Source organism: Myotis lucifugus, unplaced genomic scaffold (assembly GCF_000147115.1).
Source record: "Myotis lucifugus unplaced genomic scaffold, Myoluc2.0 scaffold_426, whole genome shotgun sequence".
In the NCBI taxonomy this organism is placed as follows: Eukaryota; Metazoa; Chordata; class Mammalia; order Chiroptera; family Vespertilionidae; genus Myotis; species Myotis lucifugus.
In genome coordinates this window covers 226,223-245,155 of record NW_005871474.1, presented here as the reverse complement: position 1 = coordinate 245,155, position 18,933 = coordinate 226,223, and the positions used below count along the sequence as shown (strand labels likewise).

The following is an 18,933-nucleotide window of genomic DNA, read 5'->3' as shown; positions in this document are numbered from 1 at the left end:
GGAGGGCAGCTGGGGGGGAACCAGGCCTGCAGGGGAGGGCAGAAGGGGTACCAGGCTGGCAGGCAGAAGTGGTTAGGGGCAATCAGGCAGGCAGGCGAGCAGTTGGGAGCCAGCAGTCCTGGATTGTGAGAGGGATTTCCCAGATTGGAGAGGGTGGGTGCAGGCTGGGCTGAGGGACACCCCTACCCTGCCCCCGTGCACGAATTTCATGCACCGGGCTTCTAGTGAGTATATAAACATGGAAAATTAATTAAATATTATATTAATTAGTATTTGGAATCTTCATTGCTTATTGCCTCTATTTCTTGTCATAAATTTGTTGAATTAATTAAGTTAATTTACAGGGTCACAGAAATTAAGATTAGGTTGATCTGGTACACTGAAATTGACATGTACCTTTTACAAATATAGTACCTAATAATGGGCTCCTCGGTAACACTTAGAAAATAATGTGGAATTTCGTGAGAGTAGGCTTGTGAAAGTATATGTAAGGAAAAGATACTTTCCCCCTACATTTCCTAATTGTTCTTTGATTGTTATGAAGATTGTTCTCTTTGTCTTTAACATAAGTTTAGGCATATTAGAATGATGGCTTAATATTTTCAAATGTCATTGGCATTGATTTCCTGCCTATATGCTTTTTTCCTAGATGGTTGAAAGGTAAATTTCTAAAGCTATTTGTGAAACTTAGGTTAGCCTTTGATAGTGTGGCGTTGGAATGGGCTATCTTGGACTCCACAGTCATTTAGTAGACATTCAACTGTGTTTGGCATTTTGCTGATCCTAGGTATTCAGATACAAATAGAACATAGTACTTACTGCTTGCTCATAAGGAGCTTTCAGTGTTGCCAGCCAAGCTATCAGTTCCATATAGTTTGTTCCTGAGATGTATACACAGAACTGGCGGAGGGATAGGAACATCTAACTTTACTTTGGGCTCATTTGAGTAACACTTGTGGGTAACTTTTGAGCTAAATTTCTTTTAGAACTCGAGTAAAAATTTAATTAGGAAAAGAAGTGAGGAAAGGGTGTTCAAGGAGAGGAAAGATGTACAAAAGAGCAGAGTTATGAAGGAAAATTATGTGTTCTAGAAAGTATGAATAGTTCTGTGGCTAGGCAAAGGGTGTGTGTGATAAAATAATGGGAGAGGAAGTTACAGAGGTCATGAGGACATTACTGAGGGAGGGGTGATGATTGAAGGGATTTAAATTTGATCCTGAAGACTTTAGGAGACATCTAGGGATTTTAAGTAGGGAAATAGTAATGTGATTTGACTTTAGAAAAAATGTCGTGTTAGTATGGATTGTAGATTGGAGACAGAAGATATATTAGAGTCAGGGAGGCCAGGGAGCATCCTAGCTTAGAGTACCCAGGAGGAAAAGCAGATAATGTATGTGAAAAATGATTTGTTAACTGTAAAGCAGAGTATAGTCATCAAATTAGGTCATTTATCTCTTTTTTTTCTGAATTGACAAATCTATGATTTTTTCAGAGAAAGAAAATTAAATTTAAAAATTTTGGAGTCAAGACTTTTTCAATTTATAAAAGAATTCTGGTACTTCCTTCTAATTGACATTTAAAATTATATAGGTGAAAAAACTACAGGTGATGCTAAGGCAAGCAAATGACCAGTTAGAGAAGACAATGAAAGATAAACAGGAGCTAGAAGACTTCATAAAGCAGAGCACTGAAGATTCAAGTCATCAGGTAGGTAAATGAGGGTTTTTAGAATGTGACCCATGGGGGATGACTGGGTTGTTTAAATAAAAAAATTCTGAAAACTTAATAATGTTTCTTTCTTGCCCTGAAGATTTGGCAGTTCTGTTTTCCCTCTGAACTATTGTTTTCTGGTATCTGTTTTATAGATTAAAAAAAAACGCCACAAAACTTTTGAAGTAACTGATTAATGAATACCAGGAGGCTGATTCTCCTTTCCCCTTTGTTTTTTATTTGGTTTTCTGCTACACAACAAACTTGCTGACAGGACAGATACTAATTTTCTTTTCTTTTCTTTTTTTTTTTAACTTTTTAAAAGTATAGTGTTCATACTAAAAACTCAGACATGCCAGAACTAACATTCTTGTAACAATATCAAGATTAAGTAATAGGACATTAGCCAGTACACCAGAAACCTTCACTTTCTCCTCCACTTATCACCCCTTCCCCAGAGGTAACCATTGTCCTAACTTCTAACACCATTAGATTCACTTTGTCTGTTTTTTTATTTTCTTATTTTAACAAATGAATCATATTGTTTGTATTCTTTTGTGTCTGTCTTCCTCTATTCAACATATGAGATTCTTACTCAAGATGCTTGTAGCAGTATGCTTATTTTCATTGTCGTACAGTTGTACTAGTATATGAATATATCACAATTTATATATCACAGTGAGCATTTGGGTTGTTTCTGGTTCTGGTATATTATAAATAATTCTGCTTTGACATTTTTGTATAGGGCTTGTTGAACATATTTCTGGTGGCTATATGCCTAGGAGTGAAATTCCTGGGTTAGAATGTTCAAAATGTCTTTAGTAGATACTAAGGCCAAAGCGTTTCACAGTGTGGTTGTATGAATTTATACTCTGACCAGCAATATATGAGAAGAATTCCTGTGGATCGCAGTCTTGATAAACTTGATTTTATTAGTTATTTTAATTATAGCCATTTTGGTGGGTGTGAATAGTATTTCACTGTGGCTTAGTTTGCAATTCTCTGATGACCATTGAGGTTATTTAGCGTTTTTCATGTTAATTGGCTACTGGGATATCATTTTGTGTGTGTGTGATTCCTTCTCGAGTCTTATGCTGATTTTTCTATTGCGTTGTATTCTTTTAATTTTTAAAAAGTTATTTGTTTATCTGGTTTGTTAGTTGTTTTTCTAATCCTCACCTGAGGATATTTTTTCTATTGATTTTTAGAGAGAGTGAAAGGGATGGGGGAGGGGGGGAAAGAAATAGAGAAGGGAGGGGGAGAGAGAGAAACATTGATGTGAGAGAGACACATTGACTAGTTGCCTCCTACACACACTCCAAACTGGCTGGGGATGGAACTTGCAACCCAGGTATGTGCCCTTGACTGGAATTGAACCTGTGACTCTCTGGTGTTTTGGCTGATGCTCTAACCATTGGACACACCTGCTAGGGTAGGAGTTTTTTTTAATATAATCTTCTTGGTGTCTTTTAGTGATTTGTGTTGCAAATGTCTTCTGTCCTATATCTTGTTTTTATTATTATTATTATCATCATGATCATTATTTTTTACTCTTCACTGGAGGATGTTTTTCATTGATTCTCGAGAGAGAGGGAAAGGTAGAGGGAGAGAGAAACACTGATGTGAGAGACAAACATTGATCGGTTGCCTCTTGTATGCACTCCGCCTGGGGATTGTACCTATAACCTGGGTATGTGCCCTGATCTGGAATAGAATCCGGGACCCCTCAGTGCACGGGGCAATACTCCAACCAGCTGAACTATCCAGCCAGAGCCTTTTCATTATTTTAATGGTGGTTTTTGATGAACAGGAGTTATTAAGTTAATGTAGTTAAATTTATTGATCTTTTCTTTATGATTAGTGAATGTTGACCAAGTTTCTATTTTTTTTTAATTTTTTAAAATTTTTTAAAAAATATACTTTATTGATTTATTACAGAGAGGAAGGGAGAGAGAGAGAGCCAGAAACATCGATGAGAGAGAAACATCGATCAGCTGCCTCCTGCACACCTTCCACTGGGGATGTGCCCGCAACTAAGGTACATGCCCTTGACCGGAATCGAACCCAGGACCCTTCAGTCCGAAGGCCGATGCTCTATCCACTGAGCCAAACCGGCTACTGCTGACCCAGTTTTTAAAAGAATGTTTTCTTACCTTGGGGTTATGAACATCTGTTTTTAATACTGTTTGGTCATGATGAACTCCTTTAGCTTTTGTTCTCTGAGAAATTCATCTGTCCTTTGTTTCTAAATGATAGCTTTGTTGAATAGAGTAATCTTGGTTGTATATCCTTGCTTTTCACCACTTTGAATGTTTCCTGTCAACTCCTTCTGGCCTGCAATGTTTCTGTTGAGAAATCTCACACTTTTTTTTTTTTAGGGGGTGGGGAGGAGATTTGTTGTTCTGCTTATTTGTGCATTCATTGGTTGAATCTTGTATGTGCTCTGACTGAGGATTGAACCCACAACCTTGGTGTATCAGGATGATGCTCTAACCAACTGAACTGCTTTTCTCTTGCTGCTTTTAAGATTCTCTCTTTGGTCTTTAACCTTTGGCATTTTAATTATGATGTGTCTTGGTGTGGGCCTCATTGGGTTCATGTTGTTTGGGAGTCTGCATTTCCTGGACTTATATGTCTGTTTCTTTCGCCAGGTTAAGGAAGTTTTCTGGGGTTTTTTTCCAAATAGATTTCAATTCCTTGCTCTCTCTCTTCTCCTTCTGGTATCCCTATGTTGCAAATGTTGGTACATTTGACGTTGGGCCCGGAGGCCCCTTAAAGTACCCTCTTTTTTTTTTATTATTCTTTTTTCTTTTTGCTGTTCCAATTGTTTTCCACTACCTTATTTTTCAAATTGCTGATTTGATTCTCTGCTTCATCTAATCTACTGTTCATTCTCTCTAATGTACTCTTCATTATAGTTATTGCATTTTAAATTTCTGACTGGTTCTTTTTTTGTTTTCTATCTCCATTTTTTGTTTCCTATCTCCTTGTTGAAGTTCTCAGTGAGTTCATCTCTTCTTCCCCTAAGTACTTTGAGCATCTTTATAACCAGTGCTTTGACCTTGGCACTTGGTAGGTTGTCTCAGTTTTGTTTAGTTCCTTTTCTAGAGTTTTGTTCTGTTCTTTCATTTGGGACATGTTCTTTGTCTCCTCATTTTGGCTGCCTTCCTGTGTTTGTTTCTATGTATTAGGTAGAGCTGCTGTGTCTCCTGGTCTTGGTAGAGTGGCCATATGTAGTAGGTATCCTATGGGGCCTAGTCTCCATGGTCACCTGAACCGGTTGCTCCAGGTGTGTCACTTGTGTGGGTTGTGTGTGCCCTCCTGCTATAGTTGAGCCTTAATAGCTGTTGGCATGTCAATGGGAGGGATTGACTCTCGGGCTGTGAGGACTGGGCATGACTACAGCAGAGGAGTTGTTGTGCAGGGGCTGACCCTGTGGAGCAGGATTTGTCCTAATGGGACTCTGGTGTCTGCCAATTCCGCTCTTAGAGTGTGTCACTTGTGGAGGTAGCTGGGTGGAGCTCGGGTGTGGTCTTAAACTGGCCAACAGGGTTTGTTGGTTCTAGGGACTCTTGGGAGGGGCTCTGGTGCAGGTCAAAGTGATCTGTGATGGTTGCCACTTGTGGTGGACTTTGAGGTGCCTGGGAGAGGCCAAGCTGGGAACCATAGCTGGCTGCCACTAAGGCCCAGCTAGGAATCACTTAGCAGGAAGTGTGGGGCATGCTGAGGCCAGAAGCTGCTTGTGAACCTTTGAGAGATTTTAGTAAAGTTGTTCCTGGGTTTGGGGTATTGTAAATGAATAATACATTTTCTAACATTCTAGTTTGTGTCTTTTGTTGGACATATGGACTCATTTCTCTTGAGTATATCTATGAGTGAAATTAAAGTTTTTGCTTAGGCTTATTTTTTTTTGCTCTAGTAGCTAGCTATTTCCATTGGTTATTCTTTAAATAATTTATATATGTTAGACTTTCACATGCATCTATATGACTTTTTAAAAAATATATATTTTATTGATTTTTTACAGAGAGGAAGGGAGAGGGATAGAGAGTTAGAAACATCCATGAGAGAGCAACATCCATCAGCTGCCTCCTGCACACCCCCTACTGGGGATGTGCCCGCAACCAAGGTACATGCCCTTGACCGGAATCGAATGTGGGACTCTTCAGTCCACAGGCCGACGCTCTAGCCACTGAGCCAAAGTGGTCAGGGCCTATATGACTTTTTAAATCTTCTGTATTTTCCATTTTGGGCTTTATTTTCTTCAGGTCTGTGTTCTACTTCACTGATTTTCTTTTCAAATAGGTCTAATCTGTTGAAATCCATTGAGTTTTTAATTTAGGTAAATGTTTCAGTTTTTTAAATCCATTTGGTAATTTTTAAAAATTTTTTGGTTAATCCTCACCTGAGGATAATATTTTCCTCATTGATTTTTAGAGAGAGTGGAAGGGAGGGAGGAGGGAGAAAGAGAGGAGAGAAACATCGATGTGGGAGCAATACATTGATTGGTTGCCTCCTGCACACCCCCGACCTGGCCAGGATTGGGCCTGCAACCCAGTTACATGCCCTTGACTGGGAATTGAACCCAGACCCTTCAGTTGGCAGGCCGATGCTCTAACCACTGAGAAAAACCGGCTAGGACCATTTGGTAATTTTTTATTGTTTTCAAACGAGATCGGGCGCGTTCAGGGTGGTATGGCCGATTTATTGTTTTCAGTTCTCTGAAACATTTTCTTTCAAATCTCCAAACAGATCAAGTATATTTTAAAGTCTGCCTCTAATAATTCACATATCTGAATTCATTGTAGATCTGTTTCTGTTATATTTTTTTAATCATTTCCTCTTGTTTTTATCATATTTTCTTGTGCATTTTTACTTGAGTGGTAGACATTGTATATGAAAAATTATTGAAACAATACAAAGGCATTTTCCTTATAAGAGTCAGGTACTAACAGTCCTATATCACCTTGAACCTGTTATAGGAATTGTGATTATAGAAAATCGTGAAGGTTGTATTATTTTAAATTCTTTCTTACCCTCAGGTATGGTCCTTTGGGGACCCAATCTGAAGTGCAGAGTGTTTACCAAGGGTCCCTTTGCGAAGTGGATCCTTGACTCCCAGACACTCTGCTCAGCTTCTCAGTGTCACATCTGTTTCTTTTGGAATTGGCACATTCTTCTAGAGAAGAGCTGTTCCAGATGCTGCACTCACCACTCCCAGTGTGCTCACTCTGGACCTGGGCTCCGTGATTTTTTTTGGCCTTATTTTCCAATGTCTCAAGAGTACATACATGTCTTCAATATTTTGGTCTCATTTTTCTAATTCTTGATAGAAAGGTGGTTTCACATGATCCAAATCACTACTACTGGAAGCAGAATTTGGACAATATTATAACTGTGTAAACAAATTTATTTTGATTTATTTTATAATTTTTAAGATTATTATTGATGACTAGGTCACAATGATTAATATCTGTGGCTAGAGGCCCATACAGTGCCGTTTGCTCATGTGTGGCAGCACGTGGTCCTGGGGACTTCGGCACTGCTTTGTGATAGCTGAAAGGCTGAGGCTTTGTATGCAGCAGATGCTCACATACCTGTTGATGAGTGATGAGTGGGTTACGATAACTGATACATAATCCTATACATTAAGTAAGCAGAGATGGAAGAGTAGTTTCAGATACCAGTTTCATAACTGCTATTTTTTGTATGTTTTTTTTGTTTGTTTGTTTTTTGTAAAGATCTCAGCACTTGTCCTAAGAGCCAAGCATCTGAGGTTTTACTTGAAGAGTTACAACAGGGGTTTTCCCAAGCAAAGAGGGATGTTCAGGAACAGATGGTAAGTTAATATTTAAATAAATGTTAAGTATGTTCAATATAGTTCTTTTTGTTCTATCTTGAAATCATCTTTGATATGACTTTATCTCCCAGACCAAAGTGTGGTTACTGTTATGTTCTCCAGGGCCTACAGTAATGGGCATTAATTTAGTATGCTGCCTTATAATGGGCATAATAATGTAAACATTATGTAAAGACATTATTTCTTTTTAAGCCTACCTTCTGACCTCCCAATATTCCAATCTTCTATTTTTCTGATTTCAGAAACCTAAATCAAATAAACTGTGGACCACATTTAATTTTCAGTTCCAAGTACAAACTAAAACTTGAAATCTCTCAGAGCCCTAGCAGGTGTAGCTTATAAGCAGTCATGCTTTTCCTGGACAGCGAATTTACCTAAAATAACCTCATTAATTGCCCACGGGTTATGAGAAAGCATGCTGATAAATGCTACTGTGGCCCTGGGAACTTTGAGAAGGCCATTCATTTTGAGATGGTTGGGGTAAGAGAGCTTCTTGAAGAAGAGCTGGCTGGAACCTCTGCAAAATATTTCCCCAGATTTGGGCCTCCTCCGTCATCTGACTCCATTTGCCTTATTCTTCCTTTTTTCTCAAAGTTGGGACCCTGCATCTGATGGCCCTTTGTAAATTATAGCATTGTTGGTTCTGCTGGGATGGTCCTACAGGGCTGCCTCTTGTCCAGCTCTTCCAGGGATGACCAAAACAGCATCAGGTCACATGGCAGTGGTTTCTTCTTTCTTTTTAAAAAAATCTTTTTTATTATTATTGATTTTTAGAGAGAGAGGAACATCACTGAGAGAGGAACATCATTGATAGGCTGCCTCCTGTACGCCCCCTACTGGGGATGGAGCCTGCAACCTGGGCATGTCTCCTGATTGAGAATAAATTGGCATCCTCTTGGCTCCTTGGTCGATGAACCACACTGGCTAGGAGGGTTTCTTTTTTTTTTTTAAATATATTTTATTGATTTCTTACAGAAAGGAAGGGAGAGGGATAGAGAGTTAGAAACATCAATGAGAGAGAAACATCGACCAGCTGCCTCCTGCACACTCCCCACTGGGGATGTGCCCGCAACCAAGGTACATGCCCTTGACCGGAATCGAACCTGGGACCCTTGAGTCCGCAGGCTGACGCTCTATCCACTGAGCCAAACTGGTTAGGGCGAGGGTTTCTTTTTGGTTGGCATTGGGTCAGTGTCTGAATGACCTTTACGCTAACTTCTAAATCCTAGCCCTGATCTGTTTCATACTTGCAATTGTTTCTCAGTCTCTTTCTCTTTCATATTATATATGCACATACAGGGTGGGGCAAATAGATTATCAGTTGTTCATATGGAAAAATAATATAGTAATTAATAATAATCCCATATAATAAGAGAGATATGCTAATTAGCCCAGATATGCTAATTAGTCACAACTAGATATGCTAATTAGTCACGACAGGTTATGCTAGTCACGACCAGTATGCAAAATGACCATCACTCCAACGCAATAATAAGAGAGGAATATGCTAATTAGTCATAGCAATTATGCAAATTGACCATCACTCCCAACACACAAGATGGCCACCCCCATGTGGCCACAAGATGGCCAGCAGGGGAGGGCAGTTGGGGGCGATTGGGCCAGCAGGGGAACAGTTAGGCATCGATCAGGCTGGCAGGGGAACGGTTAGGGGGTGATCAGGCTGGCAGGCAGAAGCAGTTAGGAGCAATCAGGCAGGCAGGCAGGCGACCGTTTGGGAGCCAGCAGTCCTGGATTATGAGAGGGCAGTCGGACATCCCTTGAGGGGTCCCAGATTGGAGATGGTACAGGCTGCCCTGAAGGGACACCCCCCTCCATGGCTGGCGAGCACAGCGGCGGTGGTAGGAGCCTCACCCGCCTCCTCGGCAGCACTAAGGATGTCTGTGGGCCTAAGCCGTCAGTTGGACATCCCATAAGGGCTCCTGGACTGTAAGAGGGCGCAGGCTGGGCTGAGGGGACCCCCCCCCCCGCCCCCACTCCCGAGTGCACAACTTTCGGGCACTGGGCACTACTTTTGCATACTCACATCTGTAAACCTACTTTTGCCCCACCCTGTGTGTTTTTTTTCTTCTTAAGAATATTGTCTCTGGAACATATTACCTTACTCTAAAGAGCTTTTTATTTCATTTTATTTTATTTGATTGGTTTTGAGAGAGAAGAAGAGAGAGAAACATCGATGTGAGAGAGAAACATCTATAGGTTGCCTCCCATACACACCCTGACTGGGGATGGAATCTGCAACCTGGGTATGTGCCCTGACTGGGAATGGAACCCACAACCTTTTGGTGTATGGGATGATTGATGCTCCAACCAACTGAGCGACCTGGCCAGGGTTGTATGTATTTTCTGAACAATTTGGAATTAAGCTGTAGACATCATATACTCCTAAACATTTTACTATGTATTTCCTAAGAACAAAAATGTTGTATATAACTATAATGTTATTATAGTGGACCCTTGCACAATGTGGGGTTCGGGGCACTGACCCCAGCACAGTTGAAAATCCATGTACATAACTTTTGACTTCCCAAATATTACTACTAATAGCCTAATAGCCTACTGTTGACTGGAAGCCGTACAAGTAATATCAACAGTTGATTAACACATATTTTGTGTTATGTACGTTATATACTGTATTTAAAAATTTTTTCTTTAATTGATTTCAGAGAGGAAGGCAGAGGGAGAGAGAGAGAAAAATAGAAACATCAATGATAGAGAATCATTGACTGGCTGCCTCCTGTATGGCCCCCACTGGGGATTGAACCTGCAACCCTGGGCATGTGCCCTGACCAGGTATCCAACCGTAATCTCCTGGTTCATAAGTCGAAGCTCAAACCACAAGGGTTGGGCTGGAATTTTTTCTTAAACTATAAAAACGTATTAATACTCAGAAGTTTCACTTTCATTCCGTATCTTTTTCACTCCCATATATGATCATTTAAATTTATCTTTTATCTTTGTTTTTTCTTTTTGAAGGACAAACTTGCCAGCAGCCAGTTTGTCCTTCAGGATGCAGTCAGTGGTCAGCCTCCTGAAATGTTCTCTAATTAGGTGCTCTTCCGTCCTTTTATCACTGCTGGGCCCATTCTGTCCTCGCACTTGTATTATGGTTGGTAATCTTTGGTTTACTCACCTTTCCCTCCACTGCACCATGAGCTTCTCCAGGGCATCTGTCTTGTATTCCCCATGGGCATCAAAATGCCTAGCATAGAGTAGTAGCTGCTAAATAAATATTGGGGGAGTGAGTAATCTACATTTATGTATTTAAGTTAAATGACTTAGTACTAAAACAGCAGAAATTAAGTACTTTTGTGGAATTTTATCTTATATAACTTTTATATTGATACAAATTCATATGAAGGACCTAAGATAGTTTTCTACATCAGCAAGCAGAAATAGGAGCTTATCCCATTTTAAGAATGAGCTACTTAAGGCTGTTTTATTTCCTAAACATATATCCTCTTGATGATGTCTAATATTGGGAGTTCTTGGGCCATTCACAGTGATCCTGAGCTTGAATGTAGGTACATGTCATGAAAAATGAAGAAAGATACTGCTTTTGGTTTCTCCCTACTTCATGTTGAATGCATGCTATCAGGAAAGAGGAGGCTTGTACTGTATGCTCTATTTGATACAAGTCTTAATTGTGTCAGACACTTCCATGTAGCTAGAGATACTGTTCCTTCTGGAGTCCAAGATACGGGGGAAGAGAGTCAATACTTTTAGTCTGTTGGTAGAAGCGTAAAATGAGCTCAAATAACTTGCTTCATTGGCTGTCCCTTCAATATATGTAAAGGCTGCAAGTCAGTCTGTGAGGTTTATGCTCTGTCTCCTCAGCCCTCATTTGGTTTGGCTTGTGTTTCTCTGGTGCAGCTATCAGCAGGTAGAATTTAATCTTTCTGGCTGTGATTAGTATCTGTTTCTATTTTAGGCAGTGCTGATGCAGTCACGGGAACAGGTTTCAGAAGAGTTGGTGAGGTTACAAAAAGACAATGACAGTCTTCAGGGAAAGCATAGCTTGCATGTGTCATTACAGCAAGCAGAAGACTTCATTTTACCAGACACTATAGAGGTAACTTATTTTCCACCTGCTCGAAAATGTAAACAAACACATTTTCTGAAATGGCTATAAATTCTTCTTTTTTAAAAAAACAGGCTTTATTGAGATATAATTGACATACCAAATACTTCATCCATTTAAAGTGTATAATTCAGTGGTTTTTAGTATATTCTCAGATATGTAGCCATCACCACAATCAATTTAGAACATTTTCATCACCTCAGAAAGAAACTCCTTACCCTTTATTCCTTCACCCCACAGCCTTAAGCAACTACTAATCTACTTACTACCTATTGATGGCCCTGTTCTGGATTGTCACATGAATGGAATCATAGTTCTTTTTAATCCTCACCTGAGGATATGTCTTTGTTTAAACTGATTTTAGAGAGAGGGAGGAAGGAAGAGAGAGAGAGAGAGAAACATTGATCGGTTGCTTTCTGTACCCACCCCTACCGGGGATCGAACCCACAACCTGGGTATGTGCCCTGACTGGGAATCAAACCCATCACCTTTCAGTGTACTGGATGATGCTCTGGCCAACTGAGCCACACCAGTCAGGACTGGAGTAATATAGTTTGTAGTCTGTTGTGACTGGCTTCTCTCACATAGCATACTATTTTCAAGGCTCATCCATGTCATAGCATGTATCAGTTCTTCATTCCTGTACCTATTTGTTGATGGACATTTGGGTTGTTTAATGTTGCTATATGGGTTTTCACATATGGGTTTTCATGTAGACATGTGTTTTCATTTCTCTTGGGAAAAACCTAGCAGTGGGATTGCTTGGTGTTTAATTATTTGAGGATTGCTCCACATCCTCACCACTTGTTTCACTTAAAAAAAATTTTTTTTAAATTGATTTCAGAGAGGAAGGGAGAGGGAGAGGGAGAGAGAGATAGAAACATCAATGATGAGAGAGGATTATTGATCAACTGCCTCCTGCATGCCTCCTACTGGGGATGGAGCCCGCAACCCGGGCATGTGTTCTGACCAGGAATCGAACTGGGACCTCCTGGTTCATAGGTCAGTGCTCAACCACTGAACCACACCAGCTGGGCTTGTTTCATTTTTGATATAGCCATCCTAATGGGTGTGACGTGGTATCTCATTGATTTGCATTTCCCTAATGGCTAATGATATTGAGCATCTTTTCATGTGTTTATTGGCCCTTTGTATATCTTCCTTGGAGAAATGTCTATTCAAATCCTTTGCTCATTTTAAAATTTTTTTATTGAGTTATAAGAGTTGTTTATATATTCTCCATGTAAGTCTCTTATCAGATAAATCCACTGTAGATATTTTCTCCCATTCTATGGATTGTCTTTTTCACTTTCTTGATGGTATCCTTTGTAGCACAAAAGTTTTAAATTTTGAGATAGTTCCAATTTACCTATTTTTTCCTTCTGTTGCTCATGCTATCAGTGTCATATCTAAGAATGTTTTCCCAAATTGAAGGTCTGAAAGTTATTCTTGCAGAACCAGATTGAGAACGCACCAGAAATGAAATGTTTGAAGGGGTCACCAAGCTGGATCCTTGATGTTTTCCTGTTCAGCACTTAAAAGGGTGTACTACACTCTCCCTCCTTTAGACTTCAGTAACCCTTTAGGATGCTTTTAGTCATTTCCATTCTCCTGTGCTTAGGGGTGAATCTGGGCTGCAAACCCAGAAGTTGCCCAAAGACGTTCATAACTATCTCCTTAACATTCTCCAACCTTTTTTACATTTTAAAACCTTTTAACATACAAAAAACTTCATCTTATGCTAAGCTCAAGTAAAACCTATAAACAGTATAGTTAAAGATGAGATTTCTTAGAGCAATTTTCAAAACAAAATAGAAAAATGTTATTCGTAAAATCCTTTTGTTCTTTTATCTTAAAAATTGTAATTGTTTAAAAACTATTTAAAATCAAACATTACATAAATTTATATTTTTGTAAGTAACAGTTTTCCTTAATCTTACCTCTACACCTTCTATAATTTGGTCTTCATTCTTCTTTCCTATATATACACATTAGCATTACTGTTAATTTTGGGTTTTTAGTTTACTTATTCACAGGGGCTCCGCTGCCTACCTTGCCATTAGCTCCTTGCTTTTCCTCTCATCCTCCTTCACCCCCATCTTGTGGTCTCAGCTCAGTTTGCTGGTGCTCTCCTTTCTGAACTGGTGGCTGACCTCATCAGGGAGAAAGTTTGCGGGACCTGCCTGCTTTTACTATCAGCAGAGCACTTAACAGCTCTGTTAAACTTTCCCTCTTGGCAGGAAAGATTCCTCTCTTCCATGGTCTCTAGAAAACTTCTTATTCCTAAATTAAAAAAAAAAAAGTAAATCCAAGAAGCCTTGAAGGATGTAACCAGTCTAGCCTTTAAGCCTTGATTCTTAGACTAGTTTCAGCAGTAAATCTTATGAAATATTTGTTAAGTTTTTACTTTTTCCCCCCTGTTCTGTAATTTATATACATTTGCTAGTTATCTAAGAATCCCAGTTTTTGCTTTACAGTTGCTTTAGGATATCATTGGGAGGAGTTTAAAGAAGACAGTTAAAATTTAGGGAAAAATGAGATTTAAGCTGAATTTATTATAGCAAATGGTGATCACCTTAGAAAGCCATTCTTTGCCATACTTGCCTCTGGGCTAACATAGTACTTTGCTTGTGGTAGATGTTCAACAAGTGGTTGAATGAATAAGTAAATAAATTTTATCTTCATAGAATTCACATTTGCTTCTGAGTTTATCTTTTGGTCCTTATACCCTAACACTCCTTAAATTTAAGCAAGGACTAGTTTAGCTCCTAAACTATTCATGGTGAACCCCACATTGTAAGTCACTTAACATTTTTATTTTTCTGCTTATGAAACAGTTTTGAGGGAAAAATATGTAGTTCACAGTGCACATTTTTTGGCTGGGAATGTCTTATTTCTATAACATTCTGAATGTTAATATGACATGCACGGTACCTGCCCCTTGAAGCCCCAAGTGAGGTGGAGTTGGAAATCTTTAATTTTTGAACCATTTAAAGCAACACCTGAAATTCTGGTTGCAGAAAATCTTTACCTTCCTTTGTTTACTTTCTTTCCTCACAAACCCAATAACCATTTGTGTCTTTAATCCAGGAACTCCGGGAATTGGTATTAAAATACCGTGAGAATATCATTAATGTGCGGACAGCAGCAGATCACATGGAAGAGAAGCTGAAGGCTGAAATACTTTTCCTAAAAGAGCAGATTCAAGCGGAACAGTGTTTAAAAGAGAACCTTGAAGAAACTCTGCAATTAGAAATAGAAAACTGCAAGGAAGAAATAGGTGAAGATAAAAGTGATATAGTTTAGAATTGGAGGCATTAAATAAAACTTTTTTTCTGATTCTAAGAAGTAATACATGGCCATAGAATGTGGAAACAGAAAAGTATAGGAAAGAGTTAAGTAAGAACTCAGTCCATTTTTCCAGATGTTCTGATATATCCAGTAACTAGGAGTAAAACAAAAAAAACACCCAAAACTCACTGTATTTTTAGGAGCTCTAGAGGCCTCTCTTTGGCAGCTACTAGGAGATGGGAAAGTCAGTACTTGAACCTAGACCACTGGGGAGTGTGACTAGATGCGTGGCGTTTCCTTGCAGGACTTTGATGGGTTAACAGATTCCTGCAGGGAATATCTCCACACACCCCAGGGTTAGATGTGGATGTCTGATGTAGAGGGAGTTTATGATACAGTGTTCATTCATATGGACTCTGCTTTTACCTGAGCTTGGTTATAATGCTGATTGGGGATAATTTTGAGAAAAGGGTGTTGGTTTTCCCTTGTGTTTAGTATATATTTGACTTCTTTCATTATATGAGATTGAAATTATGGTAGAAAAAAGGAGTGTTGTAAGAAAAAAATTTAAATCCACAATAATCAATAAATGATAACACTTCTCCCTCTTTTTTTCCTTCTAGCTTCCATTTCTAGCTTAAAAGCTGAATTAGAAAGAATAAAAATAGAAAAAGGACAGGTGAGTTTCACGAGTTTCAAATTAATTCCACCAGCAACCAGTAGTTACTAGTGTTTGTTGAATTCTGTTGTGCTAGACCCAAGGAATGAAATATAGTTACGACATGTCCCTTGTGTCTAGTGGGAAAGGGTGTGATGATAATCGAGACCACTTATTGAGGAGTCTGCTCTGTGCCAGGCCATATGTAGACCCGAGGGTACAGAGGGGGCAGATATGATTGCAGCCTGGAATTTCCATGGTGGTGGGAAGACAGGCAAGGTATGGTATTGATACGTACTTGAAGCTACAGTAGAAATATGTACAGAATCTTTTACAAATAGGAGATGATGGTTTCTAGCTGGCTGAGCCCTCTTCTCTTAGACAGCATGACCTTACTCAACACTGGCCTCCTTGTTTGTTGACCTTTGCCTCCACCTGCCCCTTCCTTCCCACAGTCTTAGCTGCACCACGCCCATCTCTGATATCTCACTCCAGCCCCATGTTGCCTCATCCTCATTTACCATCCTTCCAGCTCTTACACCCATGGGCCCAGCTGTCTGAGAACCTCATTCAGACCTACAATTCCCTGCACTTTTCCTTTGGTTTTAGCGACTTCCTCATGGCTTTGCTTTCCTCTGAGCTGTATCTGTATGGCTTCTTTCATCTAGTCTCCCAGCAGCACCTGCAGGTCCCCTGACTTCTCGTCTGTCTGCTGCCCTTGGTACTGCCCAGCTCTGGGTTAATCCTGCTGTGCACCTCTCCACCTCTGCCCCACGCTGCTGATGCCACTGGAATGAAGAAAACACTGCTTGCCCTAACCGGTTTGGCTCAATGGATAGAGTGTCGGCCTGCGGACTCAAGGGTCCCGGGTTCGATTCCGGTCAAGGGCATGTACCTCAGTTGTGGGCACATACCCAGTAGGGAGTGTGCAGGAGGCGGCTGATCGATGTTTCTAACTCTCTATCCCTCTCCCTTCCTCTCTGTAAAAAAAATCAATAAAATATATATTTAAAAAAAAAAGAAAAAGAAAACACTGCTCATGTCATCAGTTGGGCCTCGAGTGCTACTCAGTTGGCCTTTCATTTGCCCTTAGCAAATGTCTTCCTTCCCTCCCTCCTAGTGGCAGTCAGACAGTCACACTCACTTCACCTCCTCACTTGGCACGTGATGGCCGTGTACCCGTCATCGTAGGGCAACCTTCAGCTTCCTGGCCTCTCAATTACTTCTCTTACTTTTCTTCCCAGCCTTCTCTGTCCTGTTTCTTCAGAGAAAATGATCTGTTTCTGCCTAGCGAGGTGGCTCAGTTAGTTGAAGCATCATCCATACACCAAAAAGGTCTTGGGTTCGATTCCCAGTCAGGGAACATACCTCGATTGCGGGTTCAATTCCCAGTTAGGGCATGTATGGAAGACAACCGATCAATGTTTCGCTCTCACATCAATGTTTCGTTTCTCGCTCTCTTTCTCCTTCCTCTCTCTCTAAAATCAATGAAAATATCCTCAGGTAAGAATTTTAAAAAAAGAAAGAAAATGAGTCTTGTTTCTGACCAGACTTCCTCTCAGTTTTCCGCTCAGTTATGGGCCTTGAACTTCTACCTTGTTATTGGTCTTTTCCATTACACAGATGTTCCCTGTTAAGAGGAGAAAGGTTTCTCTTTGGATTATAATTCTCTCTCAAGTTACCAATCTTTCTTCTTCCTTTTATAGCCTAGGTTCTTGACCTCCACTGCCTGACCTCCTGGTCACTGCTCACGCGTTGAAGTCTGGCTTCTGCCTCCACTGTACCGTTGCGGTTGCACTGGCAGAAATCATCAGCCCTCTAGTCACGTCCCATCCTTTCCACTCTGTTGCTGTTTGGGTTCAGACTTCAGTTCTCACCTGGGTTATTGTAACAGCCTCCCAAATTTATCCCATTCCAATTCATCTTTATAATAAACCAAGGTGGCCTTCATATTGTAAACTATGTCCCAGTCTGGTTAAAAGCCCTCCAGTGGTTCCCTTTACCTCCAGGACCAAGTCCTTATTCCTTAGCCTCCCTACTGCCTCTCCAGCTTCAGCCGCAGCACTCTGTGCGGTAGCTCTGTAGCTCTCAGAAATAGTCACCGCAGTTCCTGAACTCGGTTTTTATTCATCTCATCCATCCCCTCTCTTTGGAGTAGCTCTCTCCACCTTCACCCTTTTCTTTCCCCTGTAAAATTTCTCATCTTTTAAGGATCAAATGTCATCTCTTCAAGGGAACCCTTCTCAACTTTTCTGGCAGAATTAAATGCTTCTTCCTCCATGTTCACATGTCAGAATTCTTTACTTACATGTCAGTCTTTTCTGATTTCTCCATCTCCAGGCCTTAGAACATAGTAGTTGCTTAGTTTAATGAAATAAATGGGTCTTGAAGAATAAATAGAAGATTCACAGAGACCAAAGGGTGAGAAGAGCATTACAAGCAAAGCCAACGTCCAAGGCCTAGGAGACCTGAGAACTTGGGCATCGTGCTCCAGGCACAGCTCCTCTGGGTGGTGTGTTGAGTAGGGAGTTTCGATGAATTCAGCTTTTTCCTTCTTCCTTTCACAGTTGGAGTCCACATTAAGAGAGAAGTCTCAACAGCTTGAGAGCCTTCAGGAAATGAAAATCACTTTGGAAGAACAGTTAAAGAAAGAGACTACTGCTAAGGTGATGTTTTTGTTGGTAGTTGAATAAAAAAACTGCCAAGAATGTAGGATCACATCTTGCCTATTTAAAAAAGATTGCTGTTTTGAATAGTGCTACCCTTTGAAAGTTGTCAAGACTTTGCAGAAAGAAAATGAAGTGAATTTATCACATTAGAGTTGGGTCAGATCTGACACTGCCCTCTCTGGCTTTTTAGGTGTTGGGCTGAAAGGGCCGTGAAGCAAACTTGGCTCTGCCATAGCTAGACACACTGCTTCAAAAGGGTCATTTATTTGACTCATCAAATACTGCATTGAACCATATTTGCTGCCTAATTTTTGATGATTCCAGTTAGAATAAAGGTGCATGAGGCTAATTGTGGGGGAGGTTTCCTAGAAACAGTGTCTGTGTGGTCACTTTTAAGTGTAAAAACACTGTGAACCTGGTATCTGATAGTTCTCTGTAGAAATGTTGCCACATGGTTTGCTGAAGGGGAGATAGCTGGGGCTGCCTGATACATGTTCACTGAGAATTTTCATATGCTTGACTGCTATGGTTGTCAGAGAAAGTCCCCAAAGTTTCTGTCCCTATTGCTGTAGTAGCTCTGATCTTAGAGCTGCTTTAAATATATATATATATATATATATATATATATATATATATATATATATAT

The 18,933-nt window shown here is 40.1% G+C and overlaps 1 protein-coding gene across 1 annotated transcript in view; it reads left to right on the top strand.

The window, feature by feature from the left end:
- The window catches only part of RABEP1 (rabaptin, RAB GTPase binding effector protein 1), a 113,392-nt gene that overhangs the window by 89,789 nt on the left and 4,670 nt on the right, over positions 1-18,933 (top strand). The window contains 7 exon segments of the mRNA XM_023744058.1: positions 1,591-1,707; positions 7,452-7,470; positions 7,473-7,549; positions 11,520-11,660; positions 14,760-14,949; positions 15,584-15,639; positions 18,186-18,284. Coding sequence (XP_023599826.1) covers positions 1,591-1,707; positions 7,452-7,470; positions 7,473-7,549; positions 11,520-11,660; positions 14,760-14,949; positions 15,584-15,639; positions 18,186-18,284 — 699 coding nt within the window.